The sequence below is a fragment of the Sphaerodactylus townsendi genome, linkage group LG08, assembly GCF_021028975.2.
Source record: "Sphaerodactylus townsendi isolate TG3544 linkage group LG08, MPM_Stown_v2.3, whole genome shotgun sequence".
Classification (NCBI taxonomy): domain Eukaryota; kingdom Metazoa; phylum Chordata; class Lepidosauria; order Squamata; family Sphaerodactylidae; genus Sphaerodactylus; species Sphaerodactylus townsendi.
Genome location: NC_059432.1, coordinates 5,449,504 through 5,471,876, shown reverse-complemented (window position 1 = coordinate 5,471,876; position 22,373 = coordinate 5,449,504). Strand labels below are relative to the sequence as shown.

Sequence of the window (22,373 nt, the reverse complement as noted above, 5' to 3'; positions counted from 1 at the left end):
GCTTTTGGGGAGGCCAGCTGCTGATACCCTCTCCCTTCCCTTCCCTTCCCTTTCCTTTCCCCCCTCCCCTTTCCCCCTTCTTTTAACAGCTGGGACCCTGCTGTCCCTCTAGAGGAGTTTTAGCCAATAGGTGCCATTGGTTTGCTATTCTGAAATTTTATATTATGATTTAATTGCTGTGTTTCATTTGTACCGGTACTTATTGTACTGTGGTATTATTTGTTATTAGTTGTTGTTGTTGTTGTAAACCGCCCTGAGCCCTCCGGGGGAGGGCGGTCTATAAGTTCAAATATAAATGAATGAATAAATAATATATTTAAGTGTCCTCACAGAGTTATTCTACAGCCACAATGTATTAACCCACTGTTTCTCTCTCTGCTGCAACCCTTTTCCCACTCATTTGTTACAGCCATTGAGCAGGCAGTGAAATCTGATCCCCTGTCCAGTGACAATACCAGATTATGTGCAAAGCAACGAACTATCGGGCAAAGCCCACAAGCATCACCAAATGCCCTGCGAAGATGGCCTCGTGCGCTTCTTTTCCTGAAGTTCAGGAATGTTTCATAAGAGTGTTGTAGAAACACAGAACAAAGCTCCAGCTGATGCCCTTGAGACTAATTTGATTAAGGGGTTACAGCCAGATTTACAGATTAGCGTTGGATTAAAGTGATATTCTGTGCTCTCCGACTGTGCTCAAATTCAGCCCTGAATCGCAGACAGAACGAGCGGGTCAGCAGGAAGTTAAGCTCGTCTCGGGCGGCCAGGAGGCTAGATTTCCTTCACAGCGCGCTGTGTTCTGCAGTCTCCAGGCGGAATGAAAATGGCAGAGAGACAGTGTCATCTGCTCTTGATAGCTCTGGTGTTTTCTGGCATCTGTGCTGAGGACATCCTCCAACCAACGCTGGTGCTCGACATGGCCCAGCTTCTGCTGGATAAATACTGCTTCCCAGAAAACCTGGTCGGGATGCAAGAAGCCATTGAACAAGCCATCAAAAGCGGCGAGATCTTGGACATCTCTGATCCCAATCTTCTGGCATCTGTTCTGACCGCCGGTGTGCAAGGCGCCCTGAATGACCCGCGGCTGGTGGTCTCTTATGAGCCTTTGACTCCAATTGCCCCCAAGCAAGAAATGGAAGCTTTTCCAGCATCAGAACAGCTCCTAGAACTTATTGCACACGTAGTGAAGTTTGACGTGCTGGAGGGCAACGTGGGATACTTGAGGATCGACTACATCTTTGGGCAAGAAATTATACAGCAAATCGGCACAGTCCTCGTCGAAATAGTGTGGAAGACCCTGATAGAGACGTCGGCTTTGGTGCTAGATTTGCGCTACACCACAGGTGGGAAGGTCTCAGGAATCCCCTTCCTTGTCTCCTACCTGTACCATAAGGAGCAATTGCTGCATGTGGACACTGTCTACAACCGTCCTTTCAACACCACCACTGAGATCTGGACTTTGCCCAAGGTGCTGGGCACGAGGTACAGCGAGGACAAGGATGTCATTTTGCTGACCAGCCAGTACACCACTGGAGTGGCTGAAGCGGTGGCCTACATCCTCAAGCACATGCATCGGGCCATCATCGTGGGAGAGAGGTCTGCAGGGGGCTCCTTGGACATTCAGAAGTTCCGGATTGGTGCTTCCCAGTTCTACATGATGATTCCGGTGTCCCGTTCCGTGAGTCCCTTGAGCGGCAGCGGGCAAACCTGGGAAGGCAACGGAGTGGTGCCAAATGTAGCAACTTCAGCTGAAAGAGCACTGGAGGAAGCCCTGGCAATTCTTGCCCTGCGCAAGGCTATCCCTGGTACCATCGACCAGCTGATGAGCATCCTGAGGAGCAACTACTCCATGGTCGATCGGGTGCCTTCGTTACTACAGCACCTCACCAGTTTTGATCATTCTTCCATCCTGTCCACGGCGGACCTGGCTTCCAAGCTCAACACTGAACTTCAGGCGGTGTCTGAAGACCCACGCCTCTTGTTGCGCGTCACCACTGCGGGAGAGACTGTCCCTGGACCAGCAGAGCAGCAGGTTGCCACAGCTACCAATCTGCCTGACAACGAGCAGTTTCTGCAAGCTCTAGTGGACACGGTGTTCAAAGTGTCAGTGCTACCGGGCAATGTAGGCTACATGCGCTTCGATGAGTTTGCTGACGCTTCTGTCATAAGCAAGCTCGGGTCTTACATTGTGCGTCGAGTCTGGGAGCCGCTGCAATCGACGGACAACTTGATTGTGGACTTGCGCTACAACCCGGGGGGGCCATCCTCAAGCGCTGTGCCAATTTTGCTTTCCTACTTCCAGGACCCCTCGGCTGGCCCCGTGCGCCTCTTCTCGACCTATGACAGAGGCACCAACCACACCCAGGACCACCACAGCCACGTGGAAATGTTAAGCCAGCCCTATGGGGTGCAGCGCAGAGTCTATCTGCTCACCAGCCGCCACACGGCCACAGCAGCTGAGGAATTTGCCTACCTGATGCAGTCCCTCAGCCGGGCAACCCTGGTGGGTGAGATCACTGCAGGCAGCCTGACCCACACGCGCACCTTCTGTGTGATGCAGCAGGGGGAGAGGGCGGGTTGTGGCCTCCTCGTCAGCATCCCCGTCATCTCCTTCATCGACAACCACGGGGAGTGCTGGCTTGGTGGTGGGGTGGTGCCTGATGCCATCGTTCTTGCTGATGAAGCTCTGGAGAAAGCCCAGGAGGTGCTGGAGTTCCACGAGAGCACGGGGGCGCTCATTGAGGACGTTGGGCAATTGCTGGAGGCCCACTATGTCATTCCAGAAATGGCAAGACGGGCCAGTGGTGTGCTCAGGTCCAAGTTGGCCCAAGGTGGGTATCACACAGCAGTGGACTTTGAGACGCTGGCTTCTCAGCTGACCGGTGATCTCCAGGAGGCTTCTGGGGACCACCAGCTGCTCATCTTCCACAGCTATGTGGAGCCCTCCCCAGAGGAGCAACCTCCCAACAAGACCCCCTCGCCTGAGGAATTGAGCTACATCATTGAGGCCCTTTTCAAAGTGGACGTCTTGCCCGGAAACGTGGGGTACCTGCGTTTCGACATGATGGCCGAGGCAGAGACGGTGAAAGCCATCGGGCCACAAGTCCTGCACATGGTTTGGGAGAAGCTAGTGCACACCTCCACCATGATTGTCGACATGCGCTACAACACAGGCAGCTACTCTAGTGCAGTGCCCATCTTCTGCTCCTACTTCTTTGACGCCAAGCCTCAACAGCACCTTTACACCATCTTTGACCGGAGCACCTCTCATAGCACTGAGGTGTGGACCTGGCCAAAGGTGTCCGGCAAGCGCTACGGTTCTGCAAAGGACGTCTTCGTCCTCATTAGCCACATGAGTGGCTCAGCTGCTGAGACTTTCACTCGCTCGATGAAGGACCTCCATCGGGCCACCGTCATTGGGGAGCCCACGCTGGGCGGGTCTCTCTCAGCAGGCATTTACCGCCTGGGCAGCAGCCCCCTGTACGCCTCCATCCCTAGCCAGGTGGTGCTCAGTCCGCTCACAGGCAAAGTGTGGAGCTTGTCTGGGCTGGAGCCGCACGTCACCACCCAAGCGACGGAAGCCCTGACGGCCGCCCAGAGCATCATCGCCTTGCGCGCAAAGCTGCCCAGTTTGCTGCAAACCGTGGGCAAGCTGGTTGCTGACAACTATGCCTCTGCTGGCCTCGGAGCTGAAGTGGCCACCAAACTGGCTGACCTGCCCCGCAAGGACCCTTTCAGGAGGATCAACAGCGAGGCAGAGCTTGCTGAAGCCATGACAGCTGACCTGCAGGCTCTTTCTGGAGACGTACACCTGAAGATAAGCCACATCCCTGAGCATTTGAAGGAACGCATCCCTGGGAGTATAACCATGCAGGTGAGTACCTATTTGACTGACTTTTAACAACGGCCAGGAGACCGGCGGGCAGGTTGAACTCTACCTAATTTCTGCCCTGTTAAGAGACTGCTGTAAAGATCAGACTGACCAGGACACAGGTATGACAGCTCTTGAGTCTTTAGTTTGTCACGCCCTGAAAAAAAAATTCCCATCCTATTACCCATAATTCAGTGTGCCCTTGCCCAAATTCTCTGCAGAGGCATCTTAGGTGGAAAGTGCCATCAAGTCATAGCTGACTTATAGTCACTCCATAGGTTTTTTTAAGGCAAGAAAGGAACAGAGGTGGTTTGTCATTATTTGTGTCTACATTATGATCCTGGAATTCCTTGGTGGTCTCCCCTCCCTGCACTAATCAGGGCCAACCTTGCTTAGTTTCTGAGATCGGATGAGATCAGACGGGCGAACCCAGGATTTTGCTTCCTACTCATGTGAATGAAAAGCCTGCTTGATGACACAGACTGCAACTCGACCGGGGGGTGTGTGTGTGTGTGTGTGTGTAGCCAGAGGGAAAAGATCTAAGTAGCCAGTTAAAGGGGTGTTTTGTCATCAGTTGCATAGACCAGTGATGGCGAACCTTTTTGAGACCGAGTGCCCAAATTGCAACCCAAAACCCACTTATTTATCGCAAAGGGCCAACACCGCAATTTAACCTGAATACTGAAGTTTTAGTTTAGGAAAAAAGGTTGACTCCGAGGAGTGCGTTACTCGGGAGTAAGCTTGGTGGTAGTTGGTTTTGAAGCAACCATGCAACTCTTCCAATGGGTGAATCATTGCTGACCCCTCAGGAGGGTTCACTCCCGAGAGACAAACCCATTGCCAGCAACTGGAAGAGCTTACTCTCCAAGGTAAAAGGAAGGCGTGCTTTAGTTCTTTGCATGAAAATCAGTGGGGTTTAACAGCGCTTAACAGGGTTACCTACACTGCTTCCCCAAAACTAGGTCTTAGGATTAATGCTAATAATCAAGCCCAGTGGCCCAGGCCAGCCTAGATGTGGGGGGGGGGGGCACTCTGTTTGCACGTGCTCACAGAGAGGGCTCTGAGTGCCACCTCTGGCACCCGTGCCATAGGTTCGCCACCACTGACATAGACAGATGTCCACCCGCAGATCTTCTGGGCTGGATGCATATGACAGACACGTGGCCACCTGCCCGGCTGCTTTTCATGAAGGTTCTGGTATTCCTAGTGTCCCCTTGAGAAGAAAGGCCCCTTGCTGTTCCCACATGCTTCCAGTCTTCCTTGGCTTTCTAGCTGCACTTTGAAAATCCTCTGAAAGTGACCCATGGGGACTAATTATTCAAGAGACAAGTCAGCTTGAGCACCTTGTGTTTTGCCCAGGTCTCTAACATTGCCAGCTCAGCTTCTTTTGAAGATGGTCCAGCTGCATTAAAGTATATTTTGTTTCACAAAAAGATGTTAGTAGATTGTATATTCGTACACCACAGAACTGAATATGCCGGGTTTTCTTTGTTTTAGAATGCTCCATCTGGGTCCTAGCGCCTACCTAGCTCTGTTCCTCCCACTCGTATGACAGTCATTCAATGATCTATAATGCTCTTGTTTCAAAATACCATGTTCAATAATGCACAGAATAATGGTTTTGACAAACGCTGGGTGTAAAAATGAATGATAATTCTCATATTTGTTTGGGACTATATTCTAATGCGGAAGCATACAATTTTCTCAACTGCTGTACCTCAGCTGACTGTGTCTTTATCTGAGACACAGCATAGTACTGATAAATGGACAAGAAGGGAATGTCTGAAGTCCGGACCTTCCGTCATGTCTCTTCTGGGAATGTTGGGCTGTTGCTAAGAATCCGCTCCTCAGTGATCAGTAGAAGGTTCTGATCTGGCTGTCCTTGCTTGGTCAATAGTGAGGCTGGTCTATGGCCACTCACTCAAGCCCCAACCCAAACAGGGTGGGCTCACAAGGTCAGAGCTGCTGGCAGGCTGCAGGGATGGCTCCAAAGAAGTGAAGCGACGTAGCAGGCCTCTGGAGGGAGTGGGGCTGGCCTCTGAAGCAAGATGGACAGATGATGGGGAAAGGTAACTAGGACAATGCCAGGTGAATGTGGGTGAGATAAACCCGCCCAAGCCAATGAGAGCTTTCCTCCAGAGGTGGGATCCAGCAGGTTCTCACAGGTTCCCGAGAGCAGGTTACTAATTATTTGTGTGTGCCGAGAGGGGGTTACTAATTGGTGATTTTGCCACGTGATTTTTGCCTGAGTTACGCCCTCCTCTCAGCAGTAGCGCGCAGAACTTGAAGCAGTCTAGCAGGAGGTGCACTGGCGTGCGTGGCAGCCTGCGCCTGCGTGCATTCGTTTCCCGCCCAAGGACCGGCGCAGCGGCTGCGTCCTTGCCACAGCCCCGCCCCCCAAAATGCCCGGCCACACCCCTGTCATGCCCCGCCCAGCCCTATTGGCGCTACGCCACAGTTTGAATCCCACCACCATGGGAACCTGTTACTAAAATTTTTGGATCCCACCACTGCTTTCCTCCAATTCTCAGTACTTCCTGGTCATGTGAGTGGGGTCAGTTTGGCATCCCCATGGTTATTTAAAGACGGCCCAGAGGCAGGCCAGAGGTGCAGTAGCTGATCCTGCTCAGAACCCTGAGGAGCAGGGGTCAGTAGAGTTGTTTCAGCATAAAGTGTAAAAGGGACAAAAGCATTGCCCTCCTAGAATTAGAACTGAACCTCTACGCTGTAGCGATCGACTGCCCCGGAGAACAAAGCAGCGTCAACGTGTGCACTCCATAACATCACATTCCCAAAGCGCTCCCTTCCTCCCTGGCCATGGGCCACTGCCTCAAATTGCCAGGAACTGTCAAGCCAGAGTTGGCAACTTGGGCAGCTGCAGGGAGTGGGGAAAGCTCTTGCCAGCTCTGGTTTGGGAAATTCCTGGATATTTGGGAGAGAGAAGCAGGGCAGAGTTTGAGAGTGGGAGGAAGCTTGTGAGGGTATAAAGTCAGAGTGCACCCTTCAAAGCAGCCCGTTCCATTAGAGGAACTGATCTCTGTTTTCTGGAGATCAGGTGTAATACCGGCTGATCTCCAGGATCTACCTGTAGGTTGGCAACCCTAGGAGGAATGTCCAATCCCCTTCACTGGCCTCTTTAACCCCAACTACCCATAATTAAATAAAAGGGAGGACACAAGCTTTGAATAAACAATTGGTAGTGCACAAACTATTATTATTAATTAATAATTATTAGGAACCTTTTCTTTTATTAACCCCCATGTTACCCTTCAAAGATTGTGACCGTGTTCCACTCATTTCAGATGGTCTCCCCAGAGAATTTTGAGGACTTCGTTAAGTTTTCTTTCCACACCAAAGTGTTTGAGAACAACATTGGTTACTTGAGGTTCGATATGTTTGGAGACTGTGAACTTTTATCCCAAACCTCTGACCTGCTGGTGGAACATGTCTGGAAGAAGATTGTCCACACGCGTGCGCTGATCATTGACATGAGGTAAGTCAAAAGGGGCAAATGAGGCAGTGTAAAATGATCAAAACGTTTGCTGAATTTCATTTAGCTACCAAGTGTACGTTTCTGTATTAATTTTTTAATTAGTATTTTTGCAACTTTAGCCAAAGAAATCACAAGAAAAGAAAGTACATTTACAATAAGGCAGGGGTCTTCAAACTATGGCCCTCCAGATGTTCATAGACTACAATTCCCATGAGTCCTACCACTTGGCCATGCTGGCAGGGGCTGATGGGAATTGTAGTGCATGAACATCTGGAGGGCCATAGTTTGAAGACCTCTGCAATAAGGACTCCCAATTTCATCTGCTCCATTAGCACAAAAAGATACTATATATCACTTGCTTTTTAACAACACAGATAAAATTGAACCTTTAAAGTTACTACTGGTAAACATCACACTTTTCTCTGTTAGATCTTATTTTGATAATCTATTTATCTTCAAAACCACTAATCATTATTTTGTCGAAGGCTTTCACGGCCGGAATCACTGGGGTGCTATGTGGTTTCCGGGCTGTATGGCCATGTTCTAGCAGCATTCTCTCCTGACGTTTCGCCTGCATCTATGGCTGGCATCTTTGGAGGATCTGATAGTTGGAAAGGAAAGCAAGTGGAGTATATATACCTGTGAGTAAAGGTCAATAGGTGAGGGCATCTGAATAGGAGTGGCCTGGCAAGTGAGTAACAATGAAGTAACAATGAAGTGAAGCATGTGAGTAACAAAAGAGATAGCAAGGTCAATAGGTGAGGCATCTGAATAGATCAGCTTTGATGTGGTTTCCCTGTGGCGTTCCCCCTGCCCCGCCTGCAGCCCGGGCTGGCAAACCGTCCCTCCGTCCCTAACCGAGGTGTTGGGGCCCTAGGTCAGTGGGTCCCGGGTCTTTCAGGGGCCTTCACCTGCCAACTGCTCGAAACCACAGGGTGGTTCCAGCCCAGGAGGAGGTAGCAGCTTCCTCCCTCTGGCACAGGCTGACCTGCCACACCAGGCTGGGGTCAGCCCAGCCCCTTGGGTGCAGAGCCAACCACGCCCACGTGAGCAGCCGCCCTTCCCTCCTCCACTCCCTTTCCTCGTCCCAGCGTCCTCCCTCCTTCATAGTCCCTCCTCTCTCTCCAACTTCCCCGTTCCCTCGCCTCCTTTCTTCCTCCCTCTCTTTCTCCCTCTTTGTCCCGTCGCCGTTTCCTGCTCCCCTGCTCTACACCCTCCCTCTTCCCGTTGCGGCACCAGCCTCGCCTCTCCCTCGCCTTCTTTTCCTTCCCCTTTTTTTAAATAGGCGTTCCCCTCTGATTGGAACTGTTCCGGCCTGCTCGTTCACCGGCCCGACGCCCGCCAGGCGCTTCTCTTTCGAGGCGCTGGCTTCCGCATGCGGTTTAAGCCAGCCGTTGCCCGGCTTCCCGCAGCGCTTAGCTGCAGTGCTCGGGGCTTCCCCGCCTGGCCTGCAGCCGACCGGCGGCTCGCTTCCTGCCGGTGCCGGCTGCTGCGGGTCCCGCCCGTCCGACCTCCCGCTGGCCCGGCTCCGGCTGGGCGGAAGTCCGGGAGTAAGCCCGTCAGCGGCAGCCACGGCGACTCAGACCACCCAGCTGGGCGCTGGGCCTGCCCCAGGCGTCGTCCTCCCACATCCAGGCCGGAGAGGAAGTGGCGTTGGTGTGCTGGGCCCCAGGCGGTGCACCACCGTGAACCTGAAAGGGAGAAGGGAAGCGATACCGCATTAAGACGCGGGGGTTATGATCTTTCATGTGAGCCAACCACTTCAGGGGCTCATGGTCAGTGACCAGTGTAAAGGGACGCCCTTCCAGGTAAAACCGGAGGGCCCCGATGGCCCACTTGATGGCCAGGGCCTCCAGTTCCACAATGGCATAGCTTCCTTCGTCAGGGTTGCAACTTGCGGCTGATAGATAGGCCAGGATGTTCCCTCGCTTCCTCCCAGTCTTTGAGACAGCATCGCCTAAGCCGTTGCCCGAGGCATCGGGCATGGACTATGAAGGGGCGGGTCGGATCGAGGTTTTCTGGACGAGGCGCTGGCGGTAAGGCGTTACCAAATCAACAAAGACCCGTTGTTGCTTCGGGGGCTATCTCAAGGTCTTGAACTGGTCTTCTTCAGGAGGTCCGTGGGGGCAGCCTACTAGCCGAATCGAGGAATGGAATTTGCTGCCAGTAGCCCCACCATCCCAGAAGCGGCGAAATTACGCCCTTCCGATGTTAGGAGCGGGACCCAGTCCTCCAAGGGCGCCACCTTAGTCGGCTGTGGCAGAGCAAGCCTCCGCCGACTACCATATAACCAAGTACTTCAGCTAGCCACAGAACCTCGGTAGGTCGCTTTGGCCGGATGGTTTTTCGACTGTGAGAGACTCAGCGTCTTGCACTGACCTGAAAGCACCTGGCGCACATAGCGCCAGATGCGCAGTCGAGCCCCAATTAGACTATACACTGCAGAATATCGTCAGTATGGCGCGGTAACAAAAGCTTGGCAGTGACACTGTCACGGTGTCCACCAACCGCTGAAAGGTGGCTGCCGCCCCGTGTAGCCCGAAAGGCATAACCCGGAACTGGTACAGTCCGGACGGGGTGGCGAAGGCTGTCTTCTCTCGGTCTTCTGGCCTCATGGATACCTGCCAGTACCCTTTGGTTAAGTCCAGAGCTGACAGGAACTGGGCCCTACCTAATTGAATTGCACCATTAGGTCCAGCCAGCTGCATCGTAGATTTATGCATCCAATTTGGCTGGCTAAAATTTGACCGCCCGATAGTCGATGCAAAACCGGATCGACCCGTCGGGTTTAGGCACCAACACTATGGGGCTCCGCCAGGCGCTGCGGGAGGGCTCTATCACCCCGAGGGTCAACATGTCCTGTACCTCTTTTTCGATGGTGGCCCACCGCTGTTGGGGGACCGGTCGCCAGGCGCAGCGCACCACTGACTGAGGCGGGGTATGTATTTCGTGCTGTAGCACTTTTGTCTGCCCAGGTCGTTTCGAGAAAAGGCGGGGAAACTGGCCTAACAGGGTTTCCAGGTCCTGCCGCTGGGTGGCCATTAAGTCTGCGGCCAAGTGGGGGGAGGTTCCCCCGGGAGGTCCGTTCTCCCACGGCAGCTCCCCGGCCGGGAGCTCCGTTGGATCGACCGCTAAGCCTACGAGCGGCTCTCGCTCTTGCCACTCCTTTAAATTATTGATGTGGAGGGGCTTCCGCTGCCGCCGGTGGGACCCACACTGAACTTCGTAAGTGAGCGGCCCCAGTACCCGGGTTACTGTGAAGGGACCCTGCCACGGGTCCTGATTGCTGCCTCCCACCAGATGCCGCTGCACCAGGACCTTGGCCCCCTCGCGCAGCGCCCGGACTTGAGTGCCCTGGTCATACCGGGTCTTTTGTCGTAGTTGGGCGGCTTGCAAATTCTTCCGAGCCTGTTCCATCGTCTCCTGTTGTCGAGCCTGTCGGGCCTGCAGAAAGAGATCAACCGGTTGAGGTTCCGGGGGGGTCTCTGGGACCCAGGTGTCTTCCAACACCTTCAGCATCCCCCGGGGTTTACGTCCGTACACTAGTTCGAAAGGGGAATAGCCTAAGGAAGCTTGTGGCGTCTCCCGCACGGCAAACAGGATGGGATCCAAAAAGAGGTCCCACTGCTGGGGTCTATCAGCGGCCAGTTTACTCAAGCGCGCTTTTAAGGTCTGATTGAACCGCTCGACTAGGCCGTCGGTTTGGGGGTGCGCCACTGCCGTAAAGATCTGCCGTATGCCTAGGGTTTTGCACCAGCCCCGCGTGGTGTGAGCGGTAAAGGGGGTTCCTCTGTCCGAAAGCAGTTCCCTAGGTAGCCCAACGTGTGCGAAAAAGTGCATTAAAGCTCTCAGCACCCCGTCAGCTCGCATATTGCGTAAGGCCACGGCTTCGGGGTACCGTGTGGCGTAATCAAGTATGACCAGCACGCGTGCGGGCCTTGAATCCGATGCGGTAACAGCGGTAATGAAATCCATAGCGATTAAACCGAAGCGTGGCTATGATCGAAGGGGCCGAGGCTTAAGGGTGCCCTAGGGGCCGCCCGGGAAGCCTTCCGCTGGCACACGTCACAGGATCGGCAGAACTGCTTCACATCCTTATACAAGGACGGCCAGAAAAAATGTTCTCCTATCTTCTTGACGGTGTTATTGGCCCCCTGGTGTCCCGCCCAAGCATGATCGTGGGCTTGGGTTAGCACCTGCTCCCGATACGCACGGGGCACTAACAACTGTCGACCCGGCCCGGGGGTCCCCGGGACCTTCCTATACCACACTCCTTGCTCTCACATGGAAATGCGCGGCAGGCGATAAATTTTCAGCGGCCGATCCACCACGACCCTTCCCCGGGCGCCAGACCACGCCAAGGCCGTAAGGGAGAGGTCCTCCTGCAGCCGGCAAAGTCGGGGATTAGCTGCCCACCCATTGACTTTGCCTTCGTCCGTAGCCAGACGCAGTGAACTGTCCCTGTCTCGGCCGGCCCTGGTTCCTGCCTTTACGCCGCTTCCAGCAGTTCAGCGAACCCTTGGCGTTCCCGCCCAACAGGGCCGGGTATGGCAGCAACCATTGCCAGTTCAAGCGTCCCCTCCCACGACCCCCGGTAGGGCTATCTGCACCACCGGGTAGGTTTCGGTGTGCTGATGAAGGCACGCCACCGATATGGTGCGCAACACGGGTAGCCCCGGAGGCAGGAGCTGGTCCTGTACCATTGAGACCGAACTACCGGTGTCCACTAGTGCCAGCACGGTCTGCCCCAAGTACCAAGGGCAACAAGAAGGGAGAGGGCCGCGGGCCTGGTTCACCGGCATCAGAGCGAATCGTGCCACCCGACGTCACATTCCATCAGGGGCAGTCAGTGAAATGCCCTGCTGACCACCACGAACCGCGGGCCCTCGCGCCCGGAGGCATCCCCGCGCCGACAGTTATATCCCGGACGTATACGCTCGCCTCGGTTTTACTCGGCGCCGGGGGTCCCGCGCCGCCTACGCTCCTGGCCTGGGGCCTGGCCCTACCGGGGTCCGACCCACTCGGACGGAGGCCCCGCCCCCGGGGGTCCAGCCGGCCCCAGTCCTTGTCGCCCCCCTCTCGCACCTCGGCGGCCACAAACCCTTCCATCAAGGCCACCGCATACCGGTAACCCAACGGTTGTCCACGACCCAGGTGCGCGTGCCGAGGGGCAAAATCTGGAGGAACTGCTCCATTACTACTTGATCTACTACCCGCCGTGCGTCGGGGTGGACTGGCTGCAACCAACGCCCCGCCAAATCGGCTAGGCCATTGGCAACCACCCTGGGCCGGTCCCCTTTCCTGAAGGGCAAGCTGGCGGCTAGCGGTATGACTCAGCGAGACATCATACAGCTCCAGAACGCCTGCTTCAACTTCGTAATCCCCGTTCCATTTCGTGGGAGAACTGGCGCCGCCCGCCTGGGCTTCTCCTGTCGGTAAAGGGGTCAGCACATGTATGCCACTGGTAGCGGTGCATCCCGCCACCTCTACCGCCTCTCGAGCGGCTTCTAGGCTGTCACTATCATCCTCACTGGTCAGCTTTGTCAGGGGGCACCCAAGACTGGCCCTTGCGCCTCAGTGGCCCCGGTGCCTCAGCCTATCTTCTGGGCCAGAAGTGGGTGCAGAGCGGCATTTTAGGCGTCCTGCGGCTGCATCGCGTTTCTTTCATAAATGACACCTGGGACTCCCTGCTGAAGATGTACCAAGTCCGTGTCAGTTTCGTTTTGATCTTCGGCCATCCACTGGCCGAACTGGAAGTAAATCCATCTAAGCCCTCCAGCCTGGGGATGCCCGGCTCCTGTGCGGAGCCCTCTAGCTGGGGACTAGCCGAGGGCGCAGAAGCCTTGCGCCCGCTGCGGTGCTGAGGCGGAACCCACCCTGCTGGAGACGGTAACTTGGGTAGGGGCGAGTGCCACTGGGCTCGTCCGTTATGCCCGCATTCTCCACCACCTTGGCGTTCCCCTGCCCGCCTGCAGCCCGGGCTGGCAAACCGTCCACTCCGTCCCTAGCGGGGTGTTGGGCCCCTCGTCCAGTGGCCCCGGTCTTTGGGGCCCTTCACTGCCAGCTGCCGAAACCACAGGGTGGCCGCCCAGGGAGGAGGTAGCAGCTTCCTCCTCTAAGCTTGCATGACCTGCCTACACCAGGCTGGGGTGGGGAGCCAGCCACGGGTGCAGAGCCAGCCAGCCGTGGTGTAGCCCCTTCCCTCCTCCCACTTCCTTTCCCTGCTCGTCGCGTTCCCTCGGCCGCAGTCCCTCCTCTCTCTCAACTTCCCGGTTCCCTCGCCTCCTTTCTTCCTCCCTCTCTCTTTCTCTCCCTCTTTGTCCCCGTCCAGTTTCCTCCTCTCCCTGCTCGCCCAGCACCCCTCCCTCTTCCCGTTGCGACCAGCCTCGCCCTCCCCGCTCTTCCTTCCTTAAATAGGTTCCCCTCCTGATTGGGGCTGTTCCCGGCCTCGTCCTCGGCCCGGCCGCCGGCCGCCGGCCGTCGCCTGGCGCCCAGCTGCGCTTCTGCGGTTTAGCCAGCCGTTGCCGGCTCCCGCAGCGCCTTTCACGGCGCGATGAACTTCCCGCCTGGCCTGCCGCCTGACGGCAGCTCGCCAGCCAGACGGCTGCTGCGGAGTCCCCGCTTGATGCGACCTCCCGCTGGCTGGCTCGGCACAAGGGCGAGTCCGGGGTAAGCCGTCGCGGCAGCCACGGCGACCCCCGGACATTCCCTATTCACCCTATTCACCAAGGTCCCCATAGCAGACACCATGGCACTCATCAACCGGAAATTCCCAAAAGACATCACAGCCCTGTTTCAACATTGCCTCACTACTAGCTACTTCCAGTGGGATAATGAATTCTATGAACAGAAAGATGGGGTAGCCATGGGTAGCCCTCTTAGCCCTGTAATAGCAAATTTTTATATGGAACACTTTGATGAGCAAGCCCTGGAAACAGCACCAAAAAAGCCCACCATATCGTTCTGTTATGTAGATGACACATTCACCATTTGGAGCCATGGAGGAGAAGAACTAAACAAGTTCCTGGACCATATCAACAAGATCCACCCAAACATCCAGTTTACTATGGAAAAAGAAAATGAAGGAAAACTGCCATTTCTAGATGTCCTAGTCAGCCGCAAACCAAACCAACAACTGGGCCACACAGTATACAGAAAACCTACACACACTTATAGATATCTACACAAAAACTCCAATCATCATCCAGGACAAAAAAGGAGCACCAAAAAAACTTTGGTAGATAGTGCAAACAGAACCTGTGAACCCCACCTCCTTCAAGATGAATTGAACCACCTAAACTGGGCTCTACAGGCTAATGGTTACTCTTCTATAGACATCAGAAGAGCTGCAAGACCAAGAACAAGCCACATGAACAAAGATAAAGAGCCATCTAGAGGGAAAGTGTTCTTACCATACATCAAGGGAACTACTGACCGCATAGGAAAACTGATGAAGAAGCATAACATACAAACAATCTACAGACCCACTAAGAAAATCCAACAAATGCTACTTTCAGCAAAGGATAAGAGGGATCCTCTAGCTACTGCAGGAGTCTACCGCATACCATGTAACTGTGGACAAGTCTACATAGGAACCACCAACGCAGCGCTCAGACTCGAATCAAAGAACACGAAAGGCACTGCAGACTATTTCAGCCAGACAAATCAGCAATAGCAGAATACATAATAAACCAACCTGGACACAGAATATTATTTGAAAACACAGAAATTCTGGACCACTCTGACAACCACTATGTCAGACTACACAGAGAAGCCATTGAAATCCACAAGCGCATGGACAATTTCAACAGAAAGGAAGAAACCATGAAAATGAACAGAATTTGGCTGCCAGTTTTGAAAAACACTAGAGTCAAGACAGTGACTAATCAGCTCCATACAGGTACAGGATGACTACAGATAATCAAAGGGAACAAAGGCCAGACTACTTCTATTCAGATGCCTCACATATTGACCTTGCTATCTCTTTTGTTACTCACACGCTTCACTTCATTGTTACTCACTTGCCAGGCCACTCCTATTCAGATGCCCTCACCTATTGACCATACAGCCCGGAAACCACACAGCACCCCACTAATCATTAATTTATTTTTTCTGTTTTCTCCAAACAATCTATCAACAGTTTCCAAATGTCCAAGAAGTTAACTAAATTCTTTAAATAGTGAATCTGTCCATCTCCACTCAATTTTTCAATTTCAATAAGCCTTTATTGGCATACAGAACATACAATATAAATACAGTTAAAATTACTAGATAAAACTTCACACTGGATCATAAGTTCAGCTCGCAAACCTCAGCCAGAAACTTTGCCACTGCGAGGCAACAGTCAAGGTCATTGCAGTTTAAGAGCATATTTACTTTATCAACCTCTGTCAGGGTTTTCATGGAGTCAATGATTTGTACTAATAAGCTGGATCTTGGTTTCTGGTAAAGTGGGCAGTGGAGGAGAATGTGTGCAATGGAATCCAATTGCCCTGGGCTGCAGGGGCAAAGCCTCTTATCGTTTGGTAGACCCTTGAGTCTTCCTCTATGGAGCGGGGATGGCATAATATTAAACCTAGCCAGCATGTAGGCTCTCCTATATGTAGGGTTTTCCATCTCCACTCTCTAATACAGTGGTTCTCAACCTGTGAATTGTGACCCCTTTGGGGGTCGAACGACCCTTTCACAGGGGTCACCTAAGACTCTCTGCATCAGTGTTCTCCATCTGTAAAATGGATAAATGTTAGGGTTGGGGGTCACCACAACATGAGGAACTGTATTAAAGGGTTGCAGCATTAGGAAGGTTGAGAACCAGCCTTCCCCCTTCACAACAAACACCCTGTGAGGTGGGTGGGGCTGAGAGAGCTCAGAAGAACTGTGACTAGCCCAAGGTCACCCAGCTGGCATGTGTGGAAGTGCACAGGCTAATCTGAATTCCCCAGATAAGCCTCCGCAGCTCAAGCGGCAGAGCAGGGATTCAAACCCAGTTCCTCCAGATTAGGATGCACCTGCTCTTAACCACTAGGCCACTGTGCTCCTAGTCTTTGTAATCTGCTGCTCCTAGGAACTAGGCTTTGTAATCTGGAGATTGGTTGTAATTTCAGGAGATCTCAAGGACCCATCTGGAGATTGGGAACCCTATGATGGGCCACAGCTTGTTTGGACCCAGCTTTCCCAGCATGCTCAGAAACTGCATTTCACAGTCCTGTGGCCTTTGCAATCCTCTTGGTCCATCCCAGGTGAATTTAGGTGGTTGTCCAACCACACTGTGTGAGAACTTCCTCATCCCCTATCTGGGATTCCTGTGATCATGTTCATGGTCCAACAGGACTTCTGTGTGGTCCACTGAATGAGGCAGTGGTTGTCTCTATGGCGAGAGTTTTTTGGAGGTGATTCTGGATCACTGAAGCCCACCCTGTGATAGAAGAGAAGCACATCCCTGTGGACATGAAAGAATTGTAGATGAGTCCTGTTGCCAGAGAACAGGGTGTCTGTTACAAAGAATCCACCAATCTAGATTTGTGAGTCTGCATTTTCAGAGCCAGGGGCACAAGAGTTGATGGAGAGAATTGACTCATCCCACACTTACTGCATTCCATGGCATTTGGTCTCAGGTAGGGGCCATTTGGAAAGTCAGTCTGTTTTCACCTTGCGTTTACACTAACATGATCTTATTTCCCCCTTTATGTATGCAGATACAATGTAGGGGGCCCTACTTCTTCCATAGCAACTCTGTGCTCCTATTTCTTTGACGAAGGACACCCCATTCTTCTGGACAAAGTGTACAACAGACCAAACAATACAACTACTGACATTTGGACCCATTCACAGCTTAAAGGTGACCATAATTATAGTGTAAATTTCTGTTTCCAGGATAGACGGCTGCCTCTACCACATTAGTTCATCAAATGTTAAAGCCAGGCCCCTAAAATATGGGCCACTGACAGGTAGATTTGAATTGGGGGTGTGGCTATAGAAAAATGATGAACAGGTGAAGGATACGAACTTAAAAAGAATCCTGTTGGATTGGGCCATTGGTCCAACTACTAGCCCAGCATCCTGTATCCCATGGAGGCCAAGTAGATACCCAGAGAAGACTAACATGCTTGGCATGGTGGTCAAGGTCTCCACAAGCAGTTGAATTAATCCCCAGACACTTCCTGGACTTTCTCTGCATTGAAAAGAGGTGGTAGTCATCTTAGGGGACCAGGAAAAAATTACAAAATTGGAAGATTTATGTTTTGAAAAATCGACTGGTGGAGAAGAAATGCTAGGCGACTCCAAGCAGAATGCAGTTAAAAGCACTGTGATGGCCCAAGGGATTCCAGAGCTACAGCCGTTTTTACCCGCCATGGCAATTTTGAAAAAATGGGTGTGTGTGTGTGTGTGTGTGTGTGTGTCTGAATTTCAAAAAACTGATTAGTGCAGCAGAATTCTCAGGGGCCACTAAGTTCAATGCAGTTAAAGCCGCTGCTTTAGCCCAAAGGATTCCAGAGATACAGGTGGTTTTATAGGTGGTGCCCATTTTCGCAGTGGAACTTTTTTTCTACAGTGGAAGCACACTGCTTTCACTTCCTTCGAACAATGCAGATCCACATTTTTATCATTTGGTGGGACAGAGCATAGCATGCTTTTTGTCTTATGTTTGCATGTCACCTTGTGTGTTGCTTCAGATTTACAGTGGTTGATATGTTTCTTGAAACACTTTCACCTATAATGTTTGTTCACTTATTAAATTGACACAATTAGATCAGTTGGTAATTTTTTGTTTGGGGCCAGGATGTAGTCAGATGTCTTTTTCGGTTCCTGACATTCTGCTATACCCTTCTTTCTTTCTTTCTTTCTTTCTTTCTTTCTTTCTTTCTTTCTTTCTTTCTTTCTTTCTTTCTTTCTTTCTTTCTTTCTTTCTTTCTTTCTTTCTTTCTTTCTTTCTTTCTTTCTTTCTTTCTTTCTTTCTTTCTTTCCTTCCTTCCTTCCTTCCTTCCTTCCTCCCTCCTTTCTTTCTTTCCTTCCTTCCTTCTTTCTTTCCTTCTTTCTTTCTTTCCTTCCTTCCTTCCTTCCTTCCTTCCTTCCTTCCTTCCTTCCTTCCTTCCTTCCTTCCTTCCTTCCTTCCTTCCTTCCTTCCTTCCTTCCTTCCTTCCTTCCTTCCTTCCTTCCTTCCTTCCTTCCTTCCTTCCTTCCTCTTTCTCTCTCTCTCTCTTTCTATATAATGTTCAAAGGGGCCCTTGCCACTCCTGAGCTCTACCTGGAGATGGGGGCGGGGGGTGGGAGGAGAAGCTCAGCTGGCCCTGCTCCATGTGGAGATTCAAGGAGATCAAGCCTGCTTTTCTGGAAGGGGGCTTGTGTGGAACTTGGCTATCTCTGGCTTGGCCTTGGGAGTTTACTCCTGGGATGGGCCACTTGTCCGAGCCTTTCTGTGTTTCTCTGTTCCCAGGAGTGGGTTGGGATGTACCAACTATATTATCAACCACTTGGCACTTTTTATGCCAGAATCATCTTTCCTTTGTTCCTTGAAGTCTGTCAATAAAATCCTTGAAAACTATCAAGTGGTTTGTTGTCTGATCCGGGGAGCTGACAGGGGAGGAGTGAGGCCTGCTTGCCAGTGCCCAATCTTGCCCTTGCCTGACCTTTCAGGACTGGGGCACAGTTGTGTGGAGGGGCATGGCCCTGTAGTGTTCCCCCATGAAGTTGCCCCCAGGGCTTCAGCCCCCCACGCCCCCTAGATATGCCACTGATGCAGGGCCATTTGTTTCACGTTCAAAAGGTCGCTCTTTGCCTGCTCTCACCAACAGTGGAGATTATGGGATCTGCCCGCAGTAAGCGTAGGGGGAAGGGGAAAGAGGCATGCGTAACAGAAGCTGTGCCCCAAAAAGAATCTTCCTTCAGTGCGGGGCAGAGCACCAGTGTATAATTGGATGAAGCAATTAGCTCCCATTGGGCAAGGTGGGCAGCTGCCCAGGGCATCACCTTGTGGGGGGCATCAAAATGCTGGGTTCGTTTTTGGGTATTTTAGTGGTTTTCCATTTTTGGCCTGCAGGGGGCGCAGTTTTTAGGCTAGTGGCACCACAATTTCGGCGTATCATCAGGAGACTGTCCTTATGCTACCTCCCAAGTTTGGTGAGGTTTGGTTCAGGGAGTCCAAAGTTATGGACTCCCAAAGGGGGTGCCCCTATTCCCCATTGTTTCCAATGGGAGCTAATAGAAGATGGGGGCTACAGTTTTGAGGGTCCATAACTTTGCCCCCCCTGAACCAAACTGCACCAAACCTGGGGGGCATCATTAGGGCAGTCTCCTGATGAGACCCTGAAAGCTTTGAGACTGTGCCTTCAGAAATGTGCCCCCCACAGCTTGCAACCCCCATTGACAGCAATGCAGAAAACTCAATGCAGAACAAAGATTCTTGGGCAAATTTCTAGGATGTTCCTGCAGGGGGTGCATTTTTGGATGTATCGGCACCAAAATTTCAGGGTATCATCTGGAGATGATGGCACCCCCCAAACTTGGTGCAGTTTGGTTCAGGGGGGGCAAAGTTATGGACCCTCAAAACTGTAGCCCCCATCTCCTATTAGCTCCCATTGGAAACAATGGGGGATGGGGCACCCCCTTTGGGAGTCCATAAGTTTGGATTCCTTGATCCAAACCTCACCAAACTTGGGGAGTAGGGACAGTCTCCTGATGATATCCTGAAATTTTGGTGCTGATATGTCTATAAATGCACCCCCTGCAGGCACCAATGTCCTGGTGCAAAAAAATTTTGGTCATGGTGGAGTGGCCGCCCATGGAGGGGGGGCATCCAACTCAGGTTTTGCCCAGGGCTACAGTTTTCCCAGGGCTGCCTCATTACGCCCCTGGGCTGAAGTGTTCTGCTGACTTTCCGCTCCCGTTCCCTCTCTTGCAGGTGAGAGATACGGTTCCCAGAAAGGCCTGGTTATCCTCACCAGCTCAGCGACAGCCGGGGCTGCAGAGGAATTTGTGTCCATCATGAAGAGGCTGAACAGAGCCTTCATTGTGGGGCAAAGGACCAGTGGGGGTTGCCACCCCCCACAGATGTACCATGTGGACAGCACCAACCTTTATGTTACCATCCCGACATCCAGATCTGCCCTTTCTGTTGCCAGCACATGGGAAGGTGTGGGAGTGACGCCGCACCTGGAAGTCCCCGTGGAGATGGCCCTTGTTCGAGCCAAAGTGATGCTCAACACACACCTTCAACCTCCCAGCTAGACAAAGGTGCCAGCCCAGAAGAGAAAGCTGGAAAAAAGAATTAGCAAAGAAACATACCAAGTGACCTACTGGCTTCCTCTTGGTGGCAAATACCTGTCCTCCTGAGATGGAGCTCTGTCAGTAAAGTAGTCCAGTCTCTTCCCTCTGTACCTGAATTCTGAGTTGGGAGCTCATTTTGTGTCGTGCGAAGAGAACTGCGGGGTGGGGTGGGGGACACCAGTTGAGTGCTTGAATAAAGGAGAAGGTTTTTAGTTTCAAGGTAGTATTCCGTAATCCAATCTTATTTCTGTACACACAGGAAAGCATGAAGGCATGGGTTTGTCCTCAAGTTTGTACTCTGCATCTGAAATGCATCTTCCAAGCCCAATGCTCCCCTCTTCACCTTCAGCCAGGTGTCCCCAAATTTTCTGAGCCTATGGGCACATTTGGAATTTTGACACAATGTGGTACACAAAGTCACGGAAATGCTGCCACAAAATGGGTAGCGCAGGAGGCAGAGCCAGCCACAAGATGACTGTCGCAGCAAACCTTGAGCTGTGGTGGCAGCTGACTTTAAAAATCTGCACAGCCAATCGAAGTCCCAATGACCAATCAGAAACCTTGCTGGGCAAAAGCCCCAGTCACAGTTCTCTCAGAACTCTCTCAGCTCCACCTCACAAGGTGCCTTTTGTGGGGAGAGGAAGGGAAAGGAATTTGTAAGCCTCCTTGAGTTGCCTTACAGGAGAAAAGGGCAGGAAATAAATCCAAACTCTTCTTCTATCATAAGCAATACCTGAAGAGATAGCAAAGCAAAGACCTTCAACCTACAAAATATCTCCAGTTACCAAGAAGCTGTTCTGACGCTACTCACATCCATGGTTTAAAGAAACTGAAGAGATCCACATGAAGTAAAATAAACCTGGCGCCAAGTCACAATTAGGTTGACTGTGCCCTCAAAGCTTCACAACAAGATTGCTCAAAACAAATTCTCCATCTACCATCACATTGAGACAGCGTTGCCTTCCAAGTTGTGTTCTCTGCAGGGCTGATCTGAGTAGCACCAATACAGCTTTTTGGTAATTGGAGATATTTTTGCAACTATTTTGTGGGCTAAAGCTCTTTATTTTGTTATTTCTTTAAGTGTCGCTTATGAGACAGATTTTCTCGTGGGGAGATTATCTCTGTAGTCTGGAGATCAGTTGTACTTGGGTTGTAGGCTGTGGGCACCCTATTTCTCAGACATGGGAAGGGATGGCAGGCCTTTTTCAATAAGGGGGCCAGTTCAGAGAACTTCAGTTATCAGAGCCCTGGAGAGCTGACAAAGTGGTCAGAGCTTGTCTCTCAGAACGTCAGTCTGATCCTGCTGACCAGGTTCTATATCCTAAGCGGTTTTTTTTAAATATGGTTTTTTACATTATTTTCTCATTTACATAAAATATTTTTAAAAAGCAGAAAAAGATCAGAAATGGAATATAGAAAATTACAACAAAACATCATACAACTATATTTGACATTTTAAATTCAGGGAAGTCACTTTCCCTTACTTAATTTCCTTTGCTACACTAATAATATATTAACTTACAACCACAATGGGGGAAAGAGTCTAGCCATTAATTTTTTAATCTGCAAAGTATGCAGAAATTATCAAAATGCAATATCATTTTTCACCATATCAGCACAATACATAAAATATAGTTTCCATCTCTCTTCAAACTCCTGTTTTGGTCTTCTGTTGACAAGGTTAGTTAGGTTGGCCATTGGAGGGAATTCTCTCATTTTCTTCTTCCCAGTTTTCTCATTCAGAGCACT

At 51.7% G+C, this 22,373-nt stretch overlaps 1 protein-coding gene across 1 annotated transcript; it reads left to right on the top strand.

Annotated features, from left to right (window-relative positions):
- The first annotated feature begins 726 nt into the window (after nt 1-726).
- On the top strand, nt 727-20,843 carry RBP3 (retinol binding protein 3). The gene is made up of 4 exons (XM_048507038.1): nt 727-3,871; nt 7,171-7,361; nt 17,057-17,199; nt 20,260-20,843. Exons 1-4 carry the CDS (start codon nt 815-817, stop codon nt 20,583-20,585), a joined length of 3,717 nt encoding a protein of 1,238 aa, XP_048362995.1. The 5' UTR covers nt 727-814; the 3' UTR covers nt 20,586-20,843.
- The last annotated feature ends 1,530 nt before the right edge of the window (nt 20,844-22,373 follow it).

What these genes read in the sequence shown, in the direction of transcription:
- RBP3 (XM_048507038.1), top strand. Translation starts at nt 815, where the DNA reads ATGAAAATGGCAGAGAGACAGTGTCATCTGCTCTTGATAGCTCTGGTG. An exon ending in CTGGGAGTATAACCATGCAG is followed by an intron (nt 3,872 to 7,170) that starts GTGAGTACCTAT and finishes CACTCATTTCAG; the next exon opens with ATGGTCTCCCCAGAGAATTT. An exon ending in GACCCATTCACAGCTTAAAG is followed by an intron (nt 17,200 to 20,259) that starts GTGACCATAATT and finishes CCTCTCTTGCAG; the next exon opens with GTGAGAGATACGGTTCCCAG.